The 22,139-nt window shown below is 40.6% G+C and overlaps 1 protein-coding gene across 1 annotated transcript in view; it reads right to left on the reverse strand.

Annotated features, from left to right (window-relative positions):
- Positions 1-22,139, reverse strand: part of LOC119595078 (myosin heavy chain, non-muscle-like) — a gene marked incomplete at its 5' end in the record, with an annotated part of 102,725 nt that overhangs the window by 4,930 nt on the left and 75,656 nt on the right. The window contains 17 exon segments of the mRNA XM_037944223.1: positions 3,363-3,526; positions 3,720-3,875; positions 4,071-4,277; positions 4,438-4,584; positions 4,695-5,165; positions 5,319-5,490; positions 5,601-7,970; positions 8,147-8,369; positions 8,568-8,847; positions 9,353-9,515; positions 9,648-9,808; positions 9,977-10,084; positions 10,297-10,403; positions 10,888-11,031; positions 12,221-12,383; positions 12,683-12,775; positions 15,203-15,211. Of these exon segments, the coding sequence (XP_037800151.1) occupies positions 3,363-3,526; positions 3,720-3,875; positions 4,071-4,277; positions 4,438-4,584; positions 4,695-5,165; positions 5,319-5,490; positions 5,601-7,970; positions 8,147-8,369; positions 8,568-8,847; positions 9,353-9,515; positions 9,648-9,808; positions 9,977-10,084; positions 10,297-10,403; positions 10,888-11,031; positions 12,221-12,383; positions 12,683-12,775; positions 15,203-15,211 (5,138 nt within the window).

Below are 22,139 nucleotides of genomic sequence, written 5' to 3' on the forward strand. Positions count from 1 at the left end.
AGGAGGAGGAGGAGGAGGAGGAGGAGGAGGAGGAGAGAAAGAAGAAGAAGAAGAAGATTAGGAAGTGGAATAATAATAGTAATAGTTGTAGTAGAGGGCAGGAGAATAAAAATAAATAAAGAAAAAATAAATGGAGAGAAAGACAAAGGAAAGGAAGTGGAAAGAAGGTACAAAAGGAAGAAGGCAAATAGGAAGATCAATACAAAAAAATACAGAAGAACAAGAGGTGGAAGAGGAAAGAAATACAAGACAATAAGTAAAAAAAAGAAAGAGAGAGAAGAAAGGACCACAGGATTAGGCAGACAAGGGGAACACAAGGAACTGTTTGAGTCGTCAAAAGGGGGAGGAAGAGAGGAGGGAAGGAGAGACACGGCAGATAACGAGGGAAGGAGGTACCCACGGAAGCCCACTAGTCCTCCTCACTGTCCTGAGCGTGTGTGGTTGTGGTGACAATGCGACGGCTACTCAGTACGTGGCTGTGACTACCACCTTTACTACTGCTGTAACACAACACAGAATTGGACACACACTCTTCAATATCATTATTGATATTTCTTCTACAAACAGAGTACTAAATTTTGGAGATACTAACAAATTCAAGGTTTAGCAAATAACTGACAAAAGTACATGGAGGTGTTAGGAGGATCCGGGGAAAAAAAAAAGTATTTTATTTTCCGTTTTTTCCCCCCAGTTCTTTAAAAGATACAAAAAAACAATTACTGAATCCAGTAGTACATTTATCAGTCATTTGTCAATGTGATTTTATATATATAAATATTTGCAATTTGCTAAAGCTACGAAGCCACTCACTGGCTCTGTTACTCTGAAAAGCCAACCACTGACTTTGCGGTTAAAATTGAAGCTCAGCTTAAAAATAGATAAAAACATAAATCAAATTTTTTTTTTTTTTTTTTTTTTTAATTAATAAACAAAACACTGAGCGTTTTCTTGTATTTTATATTTTTCACAAGTACAGGGGCTCAAAAAGTATATGTGAAAACTATGAAGTATCTTTTAATAAATTACAGAAATTATTTAGTCATACTACAAGATGCAGTTTTATTTAACTTTACATTATCAAAATCTTTGGGAATACATGTGACACTACCTCTAAACTTTATTTGATAAAAAAAAAAAAAGTGAAAATACAAGCCTAAACTTAATAAAGGAATAGTTTTACCAAAATATAGGTATCTTAATGTCCTAAAAATGTACTATGAAAAGCCTTTGATTTCATATCTATTATGATCATTAAAGAAAATCCTATTCCTTCTCTCCATTTTTTTAAAACATTATTACTCCAAAGTTTGATCATCTAAAAACTCTATTGCCACACACTATACAAGCCATTTAAATACTCAGAACACACTCATTGGCCTTATATATACAGCCTCTTGGCTCAAAGCAGTACAAAAATGTACCAGGATTCATAGTCTAGGAGAAAAGGTTTTAAAAAATAATGTGAAAATGTCTGTGGATGTACTTATTGTCTACACAGTCAACTGAAACTTTATAGCAGATGAAGGACTGTCAACTACAGATTTAGCCTCAGACGGAGAAGCAGCCAACAGAAGACTGAAAGAGGGAGACGAGATCATTGCGAAAATGGACTTGACTGATTTTGTGAATGTGTGAAAACTGAAGTTCTGATATGACCAGACTGGAGAGTGCAAAACTCTTCACTAATATCTTAGGTTTGATGAAGCTTAGCAAAATCATTAATTTTTTCTAGCCTCACCTCTGAAGTGCACCAAGCTGCTAGATTCATAAGCCAAGTACAACTCTTAGTAAAAGTCTAAACCCTGAATACAGACTTGGTAAAGGCAGCATGTATGAAGTACTTATAGACTCAATAATCAAATATTACAAAAACACTCTAATGTATCCATAATTTTCAAGAGCACCTGATAACAAATTTCAACCAGACCAGGTGCACTAGTAAACCCAAAAACAATAACTTGGATACATAGATGACACTTTCCAGACTGGCTACACAGTATGACATGATATGAATAAAGATCATCATCACTAATAACAATATCATTAATAAGAGTAATCAGTAGTAAATAAAGTAATACCAGTTACATGCAATTTATTATATCCAGATCAGCTATAAACAATTATCATCAATAATACTGATAGTGATGATGATGATGACTAGTATGTTTTAGAAAGACAGTGATGACAAAAAAAATAAATAAAATAATGGAGATCAAAAAGGGAATTGAAAGTGATACTAAGGATAAGGAAAAATAATTACCATTATATAATACCATAGCAACTATATGAAACAGTGAATGAGAGCAAACACTTTTTTTGCCCCAATTTCCAACCCTATTTAAAGAGAGAGAGAAAAAAACAAATCTCTTTCATCCTCTCCTATAAATTTCCCCAATACAAGCTCATAACTTGTCAAAACAAAAAAATCTGAAAAAAATAGCAAAAGAATTGCCAGTTTTCTGAAGGCATATCCAGGACACTTTAAAGTTTAGCATTCCACACACATTTCAGCGTATTATTTTACACTGAATCCTTATATATAATTAAAAAAAACACTGCTATCCTGCCTCAGTGGAAGAGGCATCATATAATTATCTACATATAATCTAGTTATGGTGTATTTTGATAAGTAACTATCATGATTTTTTTTTCTTCTTTTCTGGTCCTCGGATTTGCTTTTTTTTTTTAGGTTGGTGATAGGTTATTTCATTGTCCCAGTTTCAATATATTCTAGTTTTATAATAGGTTTTCTGGCACACTACTAGCTCTAACTAGCTCTGCCTACATTATACAGCTAATTTCCTAGTCCTTTACTAGCTGCTTGTACAGTAAGCATTTAATACAATTTAGCTTGTTACATACATTAACTGATTTCTCTACCTATTTAATACTCTACAAAACCCACCAAGCACATTTGTAAACAATATTTTACTTGTAACACTTATATTGACTTTAATCGCTTATTAAACTAAAACTTAGTTTTACTCTTCATCCTCTTTAAACCAATATCTATCTGGCACTGAAGTAATGAATAAAAGGAAGTTGTATTGAAGTTTAGTCTCGGCAACCTTAAACTTAACTGCCACAAACAGCACCAGGAAGAATGAAATTCAAATAGATTTAGGTTACTTATCAAGACACACCTTTGGCTTGGAAAAGAGAAAAAATACTGTTCTTTCATTCCCATCTCTCTATATGCCTGTTCCTTTCTTTTTTATTCTCCACGCATTATATTTTTCCCCATTCAGTTGAAAAAAAGAGTAATTCCCTACAATTCCATCCCAACCCACAGAATATGGCTTTAAAAACCTGAACACAAACTTCTATATAAAAAAAAAAATAGTTAGCTAGAGGGTCTGTACCTGAGTTTCGTCTTCAGGGATGAAATCTCTCTGTTCTGAGCCTCCTGCGACTCCATCATGTCTTCAACTTCACGCTGGGCCTTGCGACGCTGCATCTTTTCTTTGGAAAGCTCGTCTTCTGTCTCCTCTACACTGCGCTTCAGTTGCTTGACTCGAGCATTTGACTGTAGAGAAAGGATAATGTCAGTTCTTTGCCAATCAAATTATTCATAATTGTGTCTTCCACCCTGCGATTATTTCAATTCATACAAAGCTAGAGCAATCTTTAAAATCAACTCACAACATATTCAAGAGTCCATTGCCCAATACACACACAACAGATCAAATCACACCTTGAAATTCTACAGAAAAACAAACCTTATCCAGTTGCTCCTTGTACTGGTCTGCGTGTCTTCGTTCATCCTCCACCTGCATGACAAGCTCCTTCAGCTTCTTCTCCAATTTGCGGTTGGCCTTCGCCTGTGCCAGACGGTCACGTGCCTCAACCTCCAGCTGCTCCTCCAGGTTGCTGACCTAATTTCAAAACATTTAGTTATTCAATCAAGGCTCCAAAAATGTTCTGGAACTTTTGATATTACAACTCAAATGCAATTACATTTCTCAAAAATGCAGATAACCACATCTTCACCATCTCAAGAAATGTTTGTGGAATGATATATAGTTTGATTCATCCAATACCTCATAAAAAAACAATACAAAGCTACTGACCTTAGACTCAAGGGCTGCAATGGTGGCCTTGGTCTTGGATCGCACTTCAGCCTCCATCTCGGCAAGCTTGGCCTTGAGCTCCTTGTTCTGTCGTTCCAGCATTGAGCGCTGTCCTTCCAATTTCACCACAGATGACTTCTCTGTGTTGTAGTCTGTCTGTAGCTGTTCCATAGCGAGCTGGTTCTTGCGCATCTTGTCCATGAGAACCTGGGAGACAAGAATTGTATTTTAGCTTACTTCAGGAAACTCCATATATCTCTCCCAGTAATTATTTCCCATAACTGATACTACCACAGGTAATAATCCCAATTCTTAACAACAACAGTTGCAATTACAATTATCTTAAGTAGTCACTCCTACTCCTCACCTCGACATTGCTTTGTTCTTCCTCTAATTCTTCTTCCAGTGATGAAATTCTTGCCTCTAACCTCTTCTTCTCATCAGCACTGAGGGTGGCCTTGGATGTGTACTGGTTGAGCTCTTCCTGGAGTTCATCTCGTTCACTCTCTGCATTCTGTGGAAGAAAGAGTAAAAAGATGGAGATGGTTGGAGATGATGGGTGGGGGGATATTAGGTAACCTCAAGAAGAGACATGATGTAAACACTCTCAAATGTGATTCTCACCTTGCGTGCTCTCTCTGCTGCACTGAGGTCTTCCTGATACTGCAGGAGCTCAGTTTCCATAATCTTGATTTTCCTTTCCAGGTCCTTGTACTGTGCTGACATTTCCTCACGCGACGCTCGGCTCTCTTCTGCCTCTCTCTGGTATTCTTTCAGTTGTGCTCCTGCACGCTTGAGCTGTTTGAGGGCATCATCCTTTACCTTGCCATTCATCTCCAACTGTCCTTCCATGTCCTTGAGGTCTCCCTCAAGCTTCTTACGTGCTGTGACAGCTGCAGTGCGCTGTTTGCGTTCCTCCTCAAGTTCGGCCTCTAGTTCTCGCAGCTGTTTGAGCAGGCCACGGCGCTTCTCTTCTCCCTGCTCTTCACGTGCGTTGAGATCACGCTCGAACTGTGCCTTCATTGCCTGCATGTTGACTTCAAGGCGAAGTTTGGCATCTTCAGTCAACTGGAGTTCATCCTCAAGTTCTTCAATCTGTAAATGGAAAACAATGAAAAATTTCAATAATAGAAATAGATCTAGGATGTCATATGCATTTTGTCATTCTGTTTAGCAAGAGTGGGGGGGGGGGGGATTGAGGGAAGTATTCCCAATCTAATAAGGATAGAACCAAGGGAAAAATCTTACCTGGGTCTTCTGTTCAGCCAACTGGGACTCCAGAGCACGTTTTGCCTTCTCCAGTTCATGGACATTCTTGTCAGCTGTTCCTCGGGTTGAGATAAGGTCATCCAGTTCAATCTGTAGTCGCTTCTTGCCTGTTTCCAGTTCCTCAATGCGGTCCATGTATTCTTCTAGTGTCCTGTATTGAAAAAATGTTCATATTATTCTCATATAAAATACAATTTTTAACTTCTCTAGTCTTGCTTTCTATATGTATCAATGTCACTCATGTAAAAGACAAAAACTCACCTATTAAGAGAAAGAATCTTGGTCTCCTTCTCCCTGGCCTCACGCTCAGCATTCTCCTTCTCCTGCTGGCACAATTCAAAGTTGCTCTTCTCTTCATTAAGCATCTTGTCAAAGTTGCGCTGCTTCTTCTCCAGTTCCACCACCTTAGCCCTGTTGGTATCGATGTCCACCTGGGCATCTTCCAGCTCAGCTTGCAACTTCCTCTTGCTCTTCTCTAGTTTCTCGTTGGTGGCTTCCAGCTCAGCCAGGCGAGCACGCAGTTCCTCCAGCTCCTTCATCTGCCTCTTGCGGGTGTCCTCCAGCTGCTGGGAGTTGTTGGACTCTTCCTCAGCCTTCTTCTTAGCCTCGCTGAGTTGGACCTGGAGGGTGGCGACCTGCTTTTCCAGATTGCGCTTGGATCCCTCCTCCTCCTCCAGAGCTTCCTGCAGTTGGTCCTTCTCCTGCTCCAAGGCTCTCAAGCGGGAGTTGAGGTTGAGCTTTTGGCGGGTCTCCTCCTCCAGCAAGCCCTGAGTCTCCTGCAAGTGAGCCTCCAGGCTCTTCAGCTGATTGTTGGCTGACATGGCCTTGGAGTCTGCTTCTTCCATGGCCATGTTGGCAGCATTCAGTTCCTGCTCCAATTTGCCAAGACGTTCCTGCATGTCAGACTTAGTTCTGTCAGACTCCGCAATCTTTTGCTGCAAGTCAGAAATCATGGATTCACACTGCTTTCTCTTCTTTTCACTTTCTTGTTTGCTCAGTATGGTGCTCTTGAGGTCATTGGCTAGATCAGCATTTTCAGCCTCAAGTTGACTCTTGACTTTGTCAACTGTCATCTTGCTCTTCTTGAGCTGGTCAATCTCTTGGTTCAGATTTTCAAGAGCATGACTCTGTTTCTGGCGCAGCTCTGCAATTTGCTGCTCATGAATGGTCTGGTCATCCTCGAGGCTTTTTTTGAGACTGGCAAGCTCCTCCTCCCTCTTGGTGCGCAGCTCCTGTTGTGCTGCAGTAGTGTCCAAGGAATCCAGAAGTTCATTCTTCAGGGCCTCCAGCTCCTCATTCAAGTCCCTCTTCTGTTTCTCTGCCTTAGCCCTGAGGTTCCTCTCGGCTTCAAGGTCCTCCTGAAGCTCATTCAGCTGGGATTCTACCTCCCTCATGCTCTTCTGCAGCTGTGACTTAGCAGCAGCTTCCTCATCTACACGCATCATTGCTTGGGCAAGCTCCTCTTCACGTTTGGCAAGGTGGATTTGTACTTCATGGATCTGATTCTTCTTCTCATTGAGCTGTTCCTTAAGGTCGTTCAGGTCTGTCTCACAGCGTCTCTTAGCACGTTCCAGTTCTGACCTGCTTTGCTGTTCCTTCTTGATTCTGTCTTCGAGCTCTGTAAGCATGGACTCATGCTTGGCCTTGAGTTTCATCAGGTGTTTGGACTTCTCCTCTTCTTCTGCTAGTGTGCTGGTAACATCCATTGACCTCTCCTCCAGCATCTTCTTTTCCTTAGTCATCTTCTGGTTCATGTCTTCCATGAGAGCATAATCCTCCTCCAGCTTTTTGATTTTGCCGTCCGCTTGCACCTTCTCCAGTTGGAGCTTTTGGCGTGCAGCTTCTTCCTCCTCAAGTTGTTCTTCCAAGTCCTGGATCTGCAGCTGGAGCTTCTTCTTTTCTGAAGTGAGGTTTCCTGTTCGCTCTTCCTCCTCCTCAAGGCGAGTTTCCATGTCATGGAGGATGTCTTCCAGTTCCTGCTTGCGGGCCAACAATCTTGCTCTCATTTCCTCTGCTTCTGCACACAGTTCAGTTTCTGCCTGGAGCTGTTCAGCCAGGACATTCTTCTCCTGCATGGCTTGCTGGAACTTCATCTCGATCTCCTTGTTGGTCTTCTTCTGGCCCTCCAGCACAGACTGGATGGTACGAAGCTCTTCTTCTTTCTGCACCAGCTTTTCTTCTTGTTTGGTCACCTGAAGGAGAGGCTTCACCTTAGTGTACAGCCTCCACCATTGCCAGTTGCGCAGCTTGAGGTATGCTGCACAGTTGCGCTGGATGATCCTGATGGCATTGAGCTGCTGGAGCCTCTTCTGGTAGTTCTTGCGAGCCAACATACCTCTGCAGTAAGCCTGGAACTGCACAATCAGGTCTGTCATCTTGATGTCCCTCTCCTCTTCCAGGGAAGCCAGCACACCAGCTCTCAGGAAGATCTTGCTCTGACCAATACGATAGAGATTTGGTTCAAGCTCCAGAGCCTGGATCATCATCTCGCAGGCCTTCTTGCCATCCATGAAGCCCTTGGGGATGATGTTTGGAGTGAGTAGCTCATAACGCTGACGGAACTCCTGGAAGGGAATGCGGTTGGGGAAGCCCTGGCGACAGATTCTGATACCTTCCAACACACCATTGCACCTGTGGGAGAATCACAAGTTAGTCTCTAGAGTATATGTAAGAGGTTTTATTTAGATAATATTTAAACCTCTAAAAACCTCATCACTTTATTTCTGATCCTACCATAAAAAGGTTATTAGATTATAATACTAAGAACTCTACATTGTAAATAATAAAAAAGACAATGTCATGCTAACCTGAGTTGATCAAGCACAAGACCAGCATCAATTTTGCCTGCACGCTTGTCATGGTTGGGGATGATGCAACGCACGAAGTTGGGGTTGGTGTTGCGCAGAGTGACCATAAGCTTGGTCAGTTGCTCCTTGTACAGCTGGCTGACTGTGCGGAACATACCCTTCCTGGTACGAGCACCAAACTGACTGTCTCCCATTGCCTGCTGTGCCATGCCCACAATTTCAGCTGTAATGGAAAGTGTTTTTTCTTTTACATGAATTTCAAAATTCTTAAAAAATATAAGATTTGGAAACAAAAACAAACAAAAAAAAGAATTAAATACTGGATAACAACATATACAGAAATGTATATCCATTTCTACATATACTTTCCCAGGATATAATTCAAAGAACATGAGATTCAAACACTCAATGCAATCCTTACCATCCTTCCAGATCTGCACCATGAAGGGGTCCTGAGAGCACTGCAGGAGTGAGACAATGTTTTCATTCAGGGGGTCCATGTTCTTCATGAGCCACTGATGGCCAGAGTAGTCTACCTTCCCTGCATAGTGCACGATGGCAAAGTCAGCCTTGTCACGGAACTCAGACTTGCAGAACTTGGGGTGAACTGAGTGCGAGTTGTTGAGCTTGTCGATGAAACTCTTGTCTGTGGCCTTGGGGAACCAGCACTCTTCATCCAGCAGGGCAAGGATACCCATGGGCTGAAGAAAAAATTATTAACGTAAGTAAAGTAAAATTATCAATAATGGTAAATTCAGACGTGATACATTATCCTAGTAGGATTAGTGAAATTGGTGAGTGGGCCCTATGGAATATCACAATAAAATGGCAAGGTTTCCAAAGGGCTGGGGAAAAATTATTACAACTATTAGAAACAAATCCAGACATGATAAACTATCTTAAATAACATTAGTGAAATTGACAATGAGATGCAAAAGTTATGTGACTATTGCAATACAAAATGGAAGGTAAAATGGAATGACACACAAAAAATATAATAAAAATATCACAGAGGATTAACCCCTAATAATAAAATTTGCTGTGTTGCATATCAAGTGAAACAACTTTTACTGTAACAATAGCACATGTACAAATATTGAGAACCTTTCAAAACTGTCAGATTCACCAATCCAAAAAGTTAATTTATCTAACAAAGGTAACAGCAAGTTTTTCCGGTAAGGTGTGCAAGGTAAATTATCCACTCACCTTCTCAATGAGGTCAATGGTGGGCTGCAAGTCAAGCCCGAAGTCAATGAACTTCCACTCAATGCCTTCCCTCTGGTACTCTTCCTGTTCCAAGATGAACATCGTGTGGTTGAACAGCTGCTGCAGCTTCTCGTTTGTGTAGTTGATGCAAAGCTGCTCAAAACTGGAAGAGGAAGAGAAGTATAAGGAATAAGCCTGGAGTTCAATAATATTTATTTGCTTCTTCTATTCATTAAATATTAAACTAAAATGAGGAAAAACTATTACCACAAGGAAGAAGAATCTTATACCATACCTGTTCATGGCGAAGATTTCAAATCCTGCAATATCCAGGATGCCAATGAAGGAAGCTCCCTGGCGTTTGGTGCGATCAAGTGACCTGTTGATGCGCATCACAATCCACTTGAACAAGCGCTCATACAGGGCCTTGGCAATGGCCTCCACAGCAAACTCACACTGGAAGAGAAATGTGCAATTAGTCAAAGTAAAAGGGAGTATGAAGAAGAGAAACTTACAGTAAGTAATGAAAGGCTGCAAATAAGTGATGGGACTCCTTCCTGATATTTGTTAACATACTATAAGAATTTTTTTTTTCAAATCAAGGAAACATGGAAACAAACTCACCTGTTCCCTGTTCTGGGCTTTTGTGACTGTCTCGCGGCCCACCTTGATGCGAGGCTTCAGGAAACCACGCACCAAGTCTGTCACATTCAGACCCAGCAGATGAGCCACCTAGTTAGAAGGGAATAAAATTAAATTAGAATACAAAAGTACATGACAAATATTAACGTCAATTGTAAAAAAAAAACATTAGCAATAATAAAAAGAAAAAGAAAAAAATCAGAAACTTATGTGTACCAATTACTATGAACACAGCTGGGTGTGCATTCAAATTGGCCAAGACATATGTGCCCAAAGGTCATATTCCTTTGTCAGCCTCTCACCTGTTGTGCCACAGTGTTGTCAGGAAGAGTGGCTTGGTCAGAGTTGCGCTCTTGCTTGAATTGCATGTTACCGAACATCAGCACAGCAGACACAGTGCGGAACACGGCTGCAAGGCAAACCTCAGGTCAGGGGAGACGTCAAGAGGATATATAAATCAGCATACCAACCCCTTAACGCATTCCATTTACATTTTCTCCAACACCTTGCCAGACACTCCCGCACCTCATTTGAAATTCATATGACACCTCCAAGCCACATGTAGCAGGCAGTGGTAATAATATCTCTCCATCTGAATTCTTTTATAGTTCTTGGAAACAAATTTACATACATATAGACCTGCTTAACCAAAATTACTTTTATGATAAAAGCAGAAAAAAAATCAGTAGAAAGAGCATGTTTATTGTTATTACAGACCACTATTAGTAACACCTGTTCCTTCAATATACTATCTCAAAGTTTTACATCATTTTCAGTTTACAAACCATTCAAAAATAGTGTTATATATTTACAATTTAGCATTCACATTTACTCTGATAAACACCAACTTCTTCAAAGTTTCCAACAAATATAAAACATTAGAAAAAACTCACACTGAATATCATCATTGTTCATGCCCATGATCTGCATGGCTTTGACAGTAGCCTGGAACTCAGCGACCTCATCGATGCCTGGCAACTGCATCTTGCCGCAGGTCAGGAAGTTGTAGTGCTTGGGGTCCTCCAGGATGAAGTCCTCTGCAATAGGCAGAAAAAGTAAGTAATGTGTAAGTGTGTGATTTAGCCTTACTTATCAATAAATGGGGGGAAATCAGGAGGGAGGAACTGGAGTGTGAAAAACAAAATCTTTAAATAATGAAACACCAATTACTTATTTTCTCTAATAAAAATGCAAATGAGATAGGGGAAAATGCAGGGAAAAAAGAATAATTACCATAATTTTCTTACTCTACCACCAAAGAATGTAAAGGGAGATTATTTTCACACATAGATAAATGTAGAGAAAAGTGCACATGAATTTAGATCAACAAAGAGATTGCATATGAACAAAAAGAGTCAATGCTCAAATGTGTGATATATAAAAGGTAACTAAATGTAACAACTGTTTCATTTAACTTGCCAACGTGGCTGGTTTCACCTCATAAAAACATTTAAACTGCCATCAAATGTATAATCAAGTAGAATATTTGCATGCTAAACAGCAGGTCAATTAAAGCTGGAAGAGTTGTTTAACTAGTCCTAAGGCTAAGTGTTCTGGTGTGTAAAGTATTTGTACCTGCTGAACATCATTTACAATGTTCATGCACACATAAGTGCATACAAACACACACACACAATTTGACATACACACAAAAAAAATTTATCCACACAAATTTACATAGCATATAACATTTATCCATGCCTAAACTCTTAGCCCCCTACATCATCAGAACCCTCACACAAACACACCTCTGTGCATATACACAAACATACCCCCCTCTCCATGCACAAACACACATACATTCATGCATGTACACACAATGAAATGAACATGCATGCACACACGCAAGAAAAGCACGCACACACACACACACACACACGCACACACACACACACAAAAATCAACAACACACACCAACAGTCAACACATACTAACAATGCAACCACAACCACAAACACTCCCCCCCACGACTACCATGTTTTTGTTTCACTATTCTGTCAACGTCTTAGGACAATGCAACTGGCACAAACCCCTCCGTCCTCCCACTCATGCCAAGTTTGTTCCTTGTATTTTGCTTCCTACTCATTTATTATTACATGTCCTTGTTTTTTTTTTTTTTTTTTATCTTGTACAGTATGAATTGTATGCCCTGCCAAGGAAAATGCAAAAACATTATGTAAAGAAAGAATTTGATCTGATTTGATTTACTTGTTATTATTTACTTACTCTTCTGCTGGCTAGTGGCTCCAGAAAGCAGCTGGTAGAAGATGTGGAATGTGCGTTCATCGCTGGTTTGGCGGATGGCTCTCGACTTCTCCAGCAGGTACGTCTCAATGTTTGCACCGGCGATGTATCCCGAGTTGTCAAAGTTGATACGGATGAATTTACCCTAAAAGTTAATCAGTCTTATGTGAAAAGCTGTCTACTTGACATGGTGGCTATACATTTTTTTTCTTTTTTGATAACAAAAATCAAACTTCATTTTCCTTCACTTGAGAGGAAATAAAAGTTAATTACAATATTCAAATACCTGCAATAGCTTTACCTATTAATCACAGAATTTGTCAAGAATACTTAGCTAGAACAAACACAATGACAGACTTCCCCACAGATCTTGAAAAGATAATAAAGTACAAAAATTGGGGAAAATCAAAGTTAAAGAATATGCACGAATAGAGATCTACTCACAAATCTTGAAGAGTTGTCATTCTTCACTGTCTTGGCATTACCGAAGGCTTCAAGAATAGGGTTGGCTTGCAGCAGCTGAGCTTCCAATTCTCCCTGTAATTACACCAAAGGCATGAGACACAATATACTGATATAAATGCAGTTACAAATGAAAGGGGAACCACAGACAAAGACTTTCTCAGGAGCAGCACCCATCATTATGCCAATTGTGGGTGAGTGATTATAAGTTTTGTAAAGTAATAGTTATTGCCACATGAAAAGGCCATTATATCAACTTCCTATGGTTCCTTTCTATTAAGAACCATAACAAGTCTGATAACAAATTATCTGGAGTGGTTTCTGGGTCTTTGTTCCGAATCCTGTCAAGGAAAGCAGCAATTACAAAACAATCTGACCCAATTATGAAAGAACACCACAAAGGGCATTGGGGTGGCCTGAAATACTGCTATTATGATACCCACTTATAACCTGCCCCTGATAAGTGGTTTAAATGAATTCTAAATTGAAATTTAGCTGAAATTTTCACTTTGAGGAAATAACTAGTAGTTTCTTATGTGATTTTTTTTTTAAAAACTAATATCTATAATATTCATACAAACACAAAGCTAACCAACAACTGCAAACAATTTTTACTACTATCATTAAGAATCTTTACAAATATCAGCATCTACTTTAATGCATATACATTTCTATCTACCCCACAATAAATAACATAAATTCATTCTCTAGTGTTAAATTCTGCTCAAATGCACAAACACAGAACTCTTGTCTTAAAACAGTTCCATGTATCTGGTTAAGACCAAAAAGATTAGACAAAAGAAAACTAAAACATTCCAAATACCACACTTCATTACAAGTCACATATTGCATTTTTTGTTAGAAAAAAAGAAAAAAAGATAACTGAATAAAAAAAAAAAATAACACTAAGAATGGGACTTACCTTCCACAACAAACTCTACACTACAACTACATATTCTATGAACTATACACACTGAACACTATAACTGAATCAGTGATTTGCTAACAGTGAATATTACGCTATGGGGCAATCCTGTAACTTTTTCTTTTTCTCTTTCTTTTAACGCACACTGTCGTAAGGCATTGTATGTACAGCATCTCAGTTATCATAGAAAGATGAAATTTTTTCTACTCTCTAACACTTGCTAAACTATTTGACTATCTTTGTCACCATTAAGAAAAATATATAAATGAATATAATCACATATTTCTGTGATTTATCTCTAATTATGTTAGTATCATAAAAATGTACAATGAACAGATTTATGTACATGCAATCTTTGAAGGATTTATATAGAATATTTACGCATGTTAGTAATTATCCTCTAAATCTTTTCACTTTTAAAAATACATTTAATCTGTACATATAAAATATTTTACGGGTTAAGTGTCCTCTTAAAAAAAAAAAAAAAAATCAAGGCTCCTTTCTTCTCAGAAACTGAAAATGTAATAAAATAAGAGAAAAAACATGGCAAAGCTAATGAATTGCAAGTTTTAAATAAATCCTCTAAGGACCTAGTATGTGTGGCATCCATGCACACTTCAACACACTTGAGGAACCATAAATGAGGCAAACACTGCCCATCCTCACTATTTTCCTCTTGAGAATGGTCGATTTGCTGCCTCATAACATCAGGCATCTATCCATTAATAGATTACATTTAAGTGCTACTTGAGATCTAACCAAAACAGACTGTCGGACTATGGCCATTGTCTCTTGAAGCAAATACTCTTGCCTCCTCGCCTGTTCTGATAAATAACAAAAAAACACATTTACAAAAGACTGAACTAATATATATAGTGCATCAGTACTACCTTGGAACACAAACCCACTTAAAAGAGGTTCTTTCCTCTAGTATGCTAGATGAGTTGTGGATATAGCACTGCCCACTCCTCTAAGAGCATACAAAAGTTTATCCGCAGTACAAAACTTCCATTTCTTGGGAAGATTATCAATATTATGAGTTTTGTGGCTTCAAGAAAATAACTAAGAAAAACTTTTGGATTGCCACTACTCAAACTCAGGTGGTAAAAAAAAAAAAAAATGTATGAAACACACACAAGCTACAGTCAACTTCAAAAAAGCTCAAAGGTCACACAACAGAAAAGCTATACTCATTACTCAAGCACATTGCTAACAAAACCAGTAAGGCATACTGTGAATCAAAAGCACACAAACAAGCAATACATAAAGAGGTCTGAGAGAAGCTGCAAAAGGACTGGAGAACCAACAGTGCTTGCAGGCATAACAGTCAACATCAACATCAACAAAATCAAAAACAACAACTACAATACCAGTCCACAGCCCTGCCCAAGTCCCAGCTGGGGAAAGGGAGTGGACATGAGAGGAGGTATTTCAAAATGCAAAGTGGCAAATATGGGATCTTTCCAAACACAAACGGAGCTTGGGTTTCATTAAGGGTCAGGGTGCGTGCAGATGGTGGATATAGAGAAAGATAGGAAGGACGGGGAGTCACTCCTCTCAGCAACACCGTTCCTTACCGCAATGTTCTGCACATCACAGCAGAACCCGTATCACAGCAGAAATAACAGCGGCAGCAGCGGCAGCAGCAACAACAGCAGCAACAGCAGAAGAAAACAAAGTCATAAATAACAGAAGACCCCCAAAGGAAAGGCAGCTTAAAAGTGATTACCTTAGGGTGGTTGGCTTGTCATCTTCGGCAAGACTGCCGTTCTCATGCAGGCATCAGCTCGTGTCAAGACCCATGGTTAGACTAATGACATTGTCATCATTATTAACTATCATTATCCTTTTTTCTTATTTAAGTTCTCTATGTTAAAAATGCTTGAAAGATGTTCTCACATCTTTTGGAAACATTAGTACATGAGGCCTATCTTATGTACATATTTATTGCTCATTATATACTACTCATCTCACACTAGTAGATAAAAAAAAATGGCAATGTTATACATGTCTATAAAACATATGAATAAAGTATGTTTATGTACATGTCTCAGGAGGATAAATGCATATATCTTTCATTTATGTAACTGTACAATGATAGTAATAACTACATGATGCTCTTCTACAGATGGTGAAGGTGTTTGTGCACATCTTCGAGATGACTGCCCTGAAATGCTTAAAAGCAATGTCCATGTTTAAAGCACAAAATGTACAGCTGTGATCGTGTGCACCTTTTGCAAGGGAATTCCTTCCAGTTCACACAAGGTAAACGAAGAATATTTGTGGAGACAATTTACATCCTCTCATCATCACCCGAGTGTAGATGGGTTATGGAACAAAGTCCAAACTACACAAATACAAAGAAATATACAGTCTGCAAATATTGCAGGATTACACAAGTAACTGTAATGCAAGATGAGGTGTGTGTGTGTGTGTGTGTGTGTGTGTGTGTGTGTGTGTATGTTGTTGTATGTGTGTGTGTGTGTTGTGTGTTGTAGTGTATGTGATGATGTATGTGTGTGATGTATGTATGTTGTGTGAGAGAGAGAGAGAGAGAGAGAGAGAGAGATGGAGTGTGGTGGGTGGGGTGGATGGGTGAGGTGGTGTGTGTGTGTGTGTGTGTGTGTGTGGTGTGTGTGTGTGTGTGTGTGTGTGGTGTGGTGTGAGTGTGGTGTGAGGTGAGGAGGTGTGTGGTGTGGTGTGGTGTGGTGTGGTGTGAGTGTGAGTGTGAGTGTGTAGTGTGAGTGTGTGTGTGTGTGTGTGTGTGTGTGTGTGTGTGTGTGTGTGTGGTGTGTGTGGGTGTGTGTGAGTGGGAATGTGAGTGTATAAATTTACAGAAATGAAAGAAAAGACAAAAGAAAGACAAAACCAATTTAGATGCCAATTTGAAATTTCAAATATTTTCCTTTTCAATCACTTTCTTCACAGCGTCTTCACAATCACTTACTCATTTTTAATTTCTCCCCCTTTTCATTAATTTTGCACTTACTCCTTCCCTCCCTTGCCCACCTATCTAACTGTACCTACATACATTGTATATCTATGCCTAAATCTGATCATTACCCTATATTCAGCATTCTATCTACATCCGTCTATCTACCCACCAGCTTCCCTCTATCTACCCACCAGCTTCCCTCTATCTACCCACCAGCTTCCCTCTATCTACCCACCAGCTTCCAACCTATCCCCCAGTTCCGTCTATTACCCACCAGCTTCCGTCTATCTACCCACCAGCATTCATCAACCTATCCATCTACAGCCATCTATCTATAAATCTACATCCATCTTTCTACAACTTCTACCACTTTATCTATATATCTGTATCCATCTATCTATATCTATTCATATTTCTATCTGCATTATTTTTTTATTATAAAATTCTACTTATATATATATAAAATATATATATATATATAAAATATATATATATATATATATAATTATATATATAATTTTAATATATAAAACACCTCAAACAATCTGTAAATACCCATCTTTCTAAATGTATTTATAACTATAATATTCCATTCGTATGTATGCATCCACCCATTTCAATCTACCTGTCATTCTGTCAATCTATTTAATCTACTATCTACCCATCCCTCCCTCTCTCTGTTCATCCTTCCGATTTATTCCCCACCCCCCCCCACCCAAAATCCCTCTTATTCTTTCCTTCAAAACAAAAAAAAAAAAAAAAAAAAAAAAGGGGGGGGGGGGGGGGGGGGGGGGACGAGAGAGAGAGAGAGAGAGGGGGGAGAGAAGAGAGAGAGGAAAAAGAGAGAGAGAGAGAAGAAGGAGTAAGAGAGAGAGAGAAGAAAAGAGAGAGAGAGAAAGAGAAAAAAAAGGAAAGAGAAGAGAAAGGGGGAAAGGGAGAAAGAGAAAGGAAAGGGGGAGAAAAGAAAAAGAAAAGAGAAAGAAAAAGGAAAGAGAAAGGGGAAAAGAGAAAGAGAAGAAAAGAAGAGGGGGAAAAGAGAGAAGGGGAGAGAGAGAGAGAGAGAGAGAGAGAGAGAGGAGAGAGAGAGAGAGAGAGAGAGAAAACTGGACCCTAGAATCCTTCGCCGCCAATACGGATGATGCAGCATGGAGACTCCCCGAGTGTGTGTGTAATAACCAGGATCCTTGTGTGTAGGACTAAAGCCATTGTGTTCTGAGAGGAGGAGGAGGAGGAGGAGGGGATTGGGTGTGTGTGTCGTTTTCGGTCTCTCCCTCTCCCTCTCCCTCTCTCTCCCTCTCCGTCTCCCTCTCCCTCTCCCCTCGTTCCTCTCCCTCTCCCCTCTCTCTCTCTCTCTTCACTATACCTTTGTGTTTCCACCATTTATTCCTCCTGGAGTATATTACTTATTTTCCACTTATTTTTGTTGTTGCTTTTCCTCTTCCATGTTTCTCCACCATATACGGGATCGCAATCTCAAATTTTCTTCCACAAGAAGAAAAATAATCATCATCTGAAACTTTATTTCTTGACAAACGTACAGAAGTACAATAGGATTCAAGTTCAACTTACTTTTCGTATCATGAAATGTTGGTCAAGACGGGTTTTTCAGAAGTCCAAAACTATACAAAACTGCTTCAACACAATATTCCTTTTGCTTGATCCCTCCTTCTAACTCTTTCATTTCATTTCATTTCATTTCCTGTCCCCTATCCCTCCCCTACCTCTCTTTCTTCCCCTCGCCTTCTCCCCACCTTCTTCACTTACGCTTTTTTCCTCTCCCCTCCTCCCTCCCTTCCTCTCCCCTTCTCCCTACCTCCCTCTCTTCCCCTTTCCTCCTCACTACCTCCTTCCATACTTCACTTCCCTCCTTTCCCTTCCCCCTCTACCCACTTTCCTTTACTATTGCGTGGCAAAACGTGTTTCAGAACCGCCCGTAAACTAAAAACTCCGGGCGAACGCGAGAAACCACCGCTTTCGAACTTGACAGACAGACGACCCTCCCGCTGCGATTTCGTGTGGTCAAGTAACGAAAGCAAACACACTGTACGGCACAGTGTCAATTCCGGGATCATTTGCGAGTGAGGGCGTGTGCGAGAGTGAGTGCGAGTGAATGTGGCTAAATGTGTTACCTGTGGGTGCGCTACCTTTCGACCCGTGCACGAGGTTCCCCCTCCCCTTATTCCCCTCTCCGCCCTTCCCCTTCCCCCTCTTCCCTTCCGACCCAGAGAAAATTTACTATACAGCCTTTCCCCACTCCCTTTCTCCCTCTCCCCCCTTCCCCTTCCCTCCCTTTCCACCCCCGCGAAACACCTGCATATTCTCACGCTTCCTCTACCCTCTCTTACCCTCCTTCCCCTCCCTCTGATTTCCTCCTCTTCCGCTCTCCCCTTTACTTTGCTACCGAATACCCTTCCTTACCTCTATTCACTACCGATTATCCCCCTTCCTCTATCTATCACCGAATCTCCTTCTTCCTTTATTTACTACCGAATCCCCTGCCCATCCTTCCATCTACCCCCTCTTTTTGAACCCTTGTCTTCCCTTCGTTTCTTCTGTGACAGGTGAATTATCCGACTCCCTTATTTGAAGAAAAAAATCTAAGGTACCCACCCTCCTCTAATTCACCACCCCCTACCCCCTCTCCTCTCCTCTCCCCTCCCCCTTTATCCCCCCAGAGGAACCCCTACCCCCGCTGCCCCCACCATCACTTGCCTCTTTTATCAGCATCATTAATCTTCTTCTTTATGCAATCGCTTTATCATTTTTATGCATATTTACATACTCGTCCGACTCGTGTTTACGCGGCCTGCATCTTGAGGACTGTTTAGATTTTTTTTTTTCTTTTCTCCTTCTCTTTCTCTTCTTCTTCCAACTCGCTCTTTCCCTTTCTATGTGCATCCCTCTTCCTCTCTCTGCCCCTCTTTCTACTTTCCTCTTTTCTCCATCGACTCCTCTACCCCTGTCTCTACCTCTAACTCTTCCTCCCCTTTCCCCTCCCAACCCCCTCCTCCTCTCTCTCTCTCTCCTCTCCCTTCCTTCTCCTTTTCTCTCTCTTTCCCCCTCTCCCCTTTTCTCTTCTCCTAGCCACTGCCAACGCCCTTCTTCCCTTTTCCTAACCAATTCTTCTTGACCAAAATCCCTATCTTTCTCTAACCCTCCCCCCCCCCCTCTGTGTTTCCCTCACCGTTTATAAGCGATGAGGGAAACAGGATAATTTAAAGCACAAGTCATTTTAGTCTGTTTTTTATAATCATCTATCTACCTACACATCAACCTATCACTATCTTTCTACCTATATATATTGTGTTACACCCTCAATTCCACCTCCAGGTCAAAGGAGGTCGTGACCCTTGATGAGGTCAGGAGGGAGGGTGGCGCAGGGGTCAAAGGGCCCCGGGGAGGCCCGAATCGCCAGGCACACGAGGTCAAGTGAGTCATGCATGACCCCGAGTCCCACCCAACCCTATCCCCCATCCCCCACCCCTACCATTTTCCCCACGCCTGTGAACCCTCCTTTTCTGATTTTTTTTTTATTTATTCTTAATTCCTCCTTTCTTCCGTTGTTCTTGTCTCCCAAGTTTACAAATGGCACCAGAGGAAGAGGGGGTCAAACAGCTGGCTTGGGAGAGGGGGGGGGGGATGGGAAGGGGAACTCCATCTCAGGTCACGTGACCCCGAGATAACGTGACGTCATCAACCCGTTTTCATAAACCTCGTTTCATGTTTGTTGTCTATATCGAGTACATCATTATTTACACACCAGCTGTTCAAGTTTCTCTTCTACTGATCTCCCTCTCTCTTTCCTTCTCTCTATTTTTTATTATCATTAATTCTCTCTCTCTCTCTACTTTTCCCTCATGTGCGCTTCCGCGGCCTATTCCTCCTCTCGCATTTTCCCTCCTATTTCTCTACCTACACAGAGTATTAATCTCGACAAAACCTATTTACCTTCTGTCCAATTTCCACATTTATCTTCTACGACCTATCTACCTCCTGTCCAATTTTCCTATATTCCCTCTATGACCTATCTACCTCCTGTCCACTCTACCTATTTTTCTATCAACGACCTATCTACCTCCTGTCCACTCTACCTATTTTTCTATCAACGACCTACCTTCCTCCCTCTCAATTTACCTATCTTCCACGCATGGCCTTCTTACCTATCTACCATCATTCACCTTACCTCATTTCTATCTACGGCCTGCCTACCTGTTGCCGGATTTACTCATATCCTTTTATCGCCAAATACGACCTCTCATGCAAAGATAAAATCACTACCGCATTTAACACTAATAAACTAAACATTAAAAAAACTAAAATAATAATAATAATAATAACTGTTACATAACCAAACGACTCGAAACCTTTAATACCTGTATACAGACTAGTGTGTATGTGCGTGCAATACCTGCCAATTAGGACACCTGTCAACGTATCTGTCTTACAACACCTGCTGGTTCTTGCACCGAAGATGAGAATTAATTGCAAACTCTTGCCTCATCTACCTCCCACTGGCAGGAAAATAACAGCTGATCGAATTCTCATTCTACTCAATTTCTACCGTCGACTTCTCTCTCTCTCTCTCTCTCTCTCTCTCTCTCTCTCTCTCTCTCTCTCTCTCTCTCTCTCTCTCTCTCTCTCTACACAATTTCTACCGAGTCAAAGTTCTTCAAACGCATCTGTTACTTTCTTATCTTGACGCCAAGAAGATCGATCAAATTTTGAGAGAGAGAGAGAGAGAGAGAGAGAGAGAGAGAGAGAGAGAGAGAGAGAGAGAGAGAGAGAGAGAGAGAGAGAGAGAGAGAGAGAGAGATTCTGACTGACGATATTCGAGTCCTAAATTAAATAACTCCCGACAGACTTTATAAAAGTAGTGGGTGAGCGGGCGGTTCTTCAAGGGGAGGGGGGAGGGTAGAAAAGGGGGGGGGGGGGATAATATGTCGGCGCCCGATGCTTCACCGCCAGAGAGTTTCTCTGCACCTTGCACAAAGTTGCAAAAGTTGTTCTCGTTGCAACATTGTTTTGTGTGTTCGTTTTTTTTTTTTTTTATTCACTTCAACATATGGTTTTCGCGTTACTCCACCTGCTCACCCTCGCAACAACATAGCATGTGATTTTGGTACGTTGTCCGTTTCGTAAGTTGAAACGGACGTCGGCTGACTCAATACTAAGATTTATTTATGAAGACTTTAAAATGCAAGACAATCTTCCTTTAGTGGGATACTAGTGCTGTTTATTTTATAAATCATTCTCAAGATATTTATTGGCAAGATATGTACAGGAAGAGAAAGAGGAGGAAGAAAGGCAGAAAGAAAGAGAGGGAGAGGGCGAGAGAGGTAGAAAGAGGAAAGTAGAGGAGAGTAGAAGGGGTCGAAAGTGGAGAGAAGAGTAGAGACAAGAGGATAGAGAAAGAGAGGGAGGGGGGAGAGGAAGGAAGGAGGGAGAAAAAAAATAACGGAAAAAAAGAGAGAAAGAAAAAGAAAGAGAGAAAGAGAAAGAGAGATCATTTTATAAATGTATACATCTCACATTATACACAACACAAACCAAATCAACCAATGCCGGCCGCAGGAGGGCAC

This window comes from Penaeus monodon, chromosome 35 (assembly GCF_015228065.2).
Source record: "Penaeus monodon isolate SGIC_2016 chromosome 35, NSTDA_Pmon_1, whole genome shotgun sequence".
NCBI lineage: Eukaryota > Metazoa > Arthropoda > Malacostraca > Decapoda > Penaeidae > Penaeus > Penaeus monodon.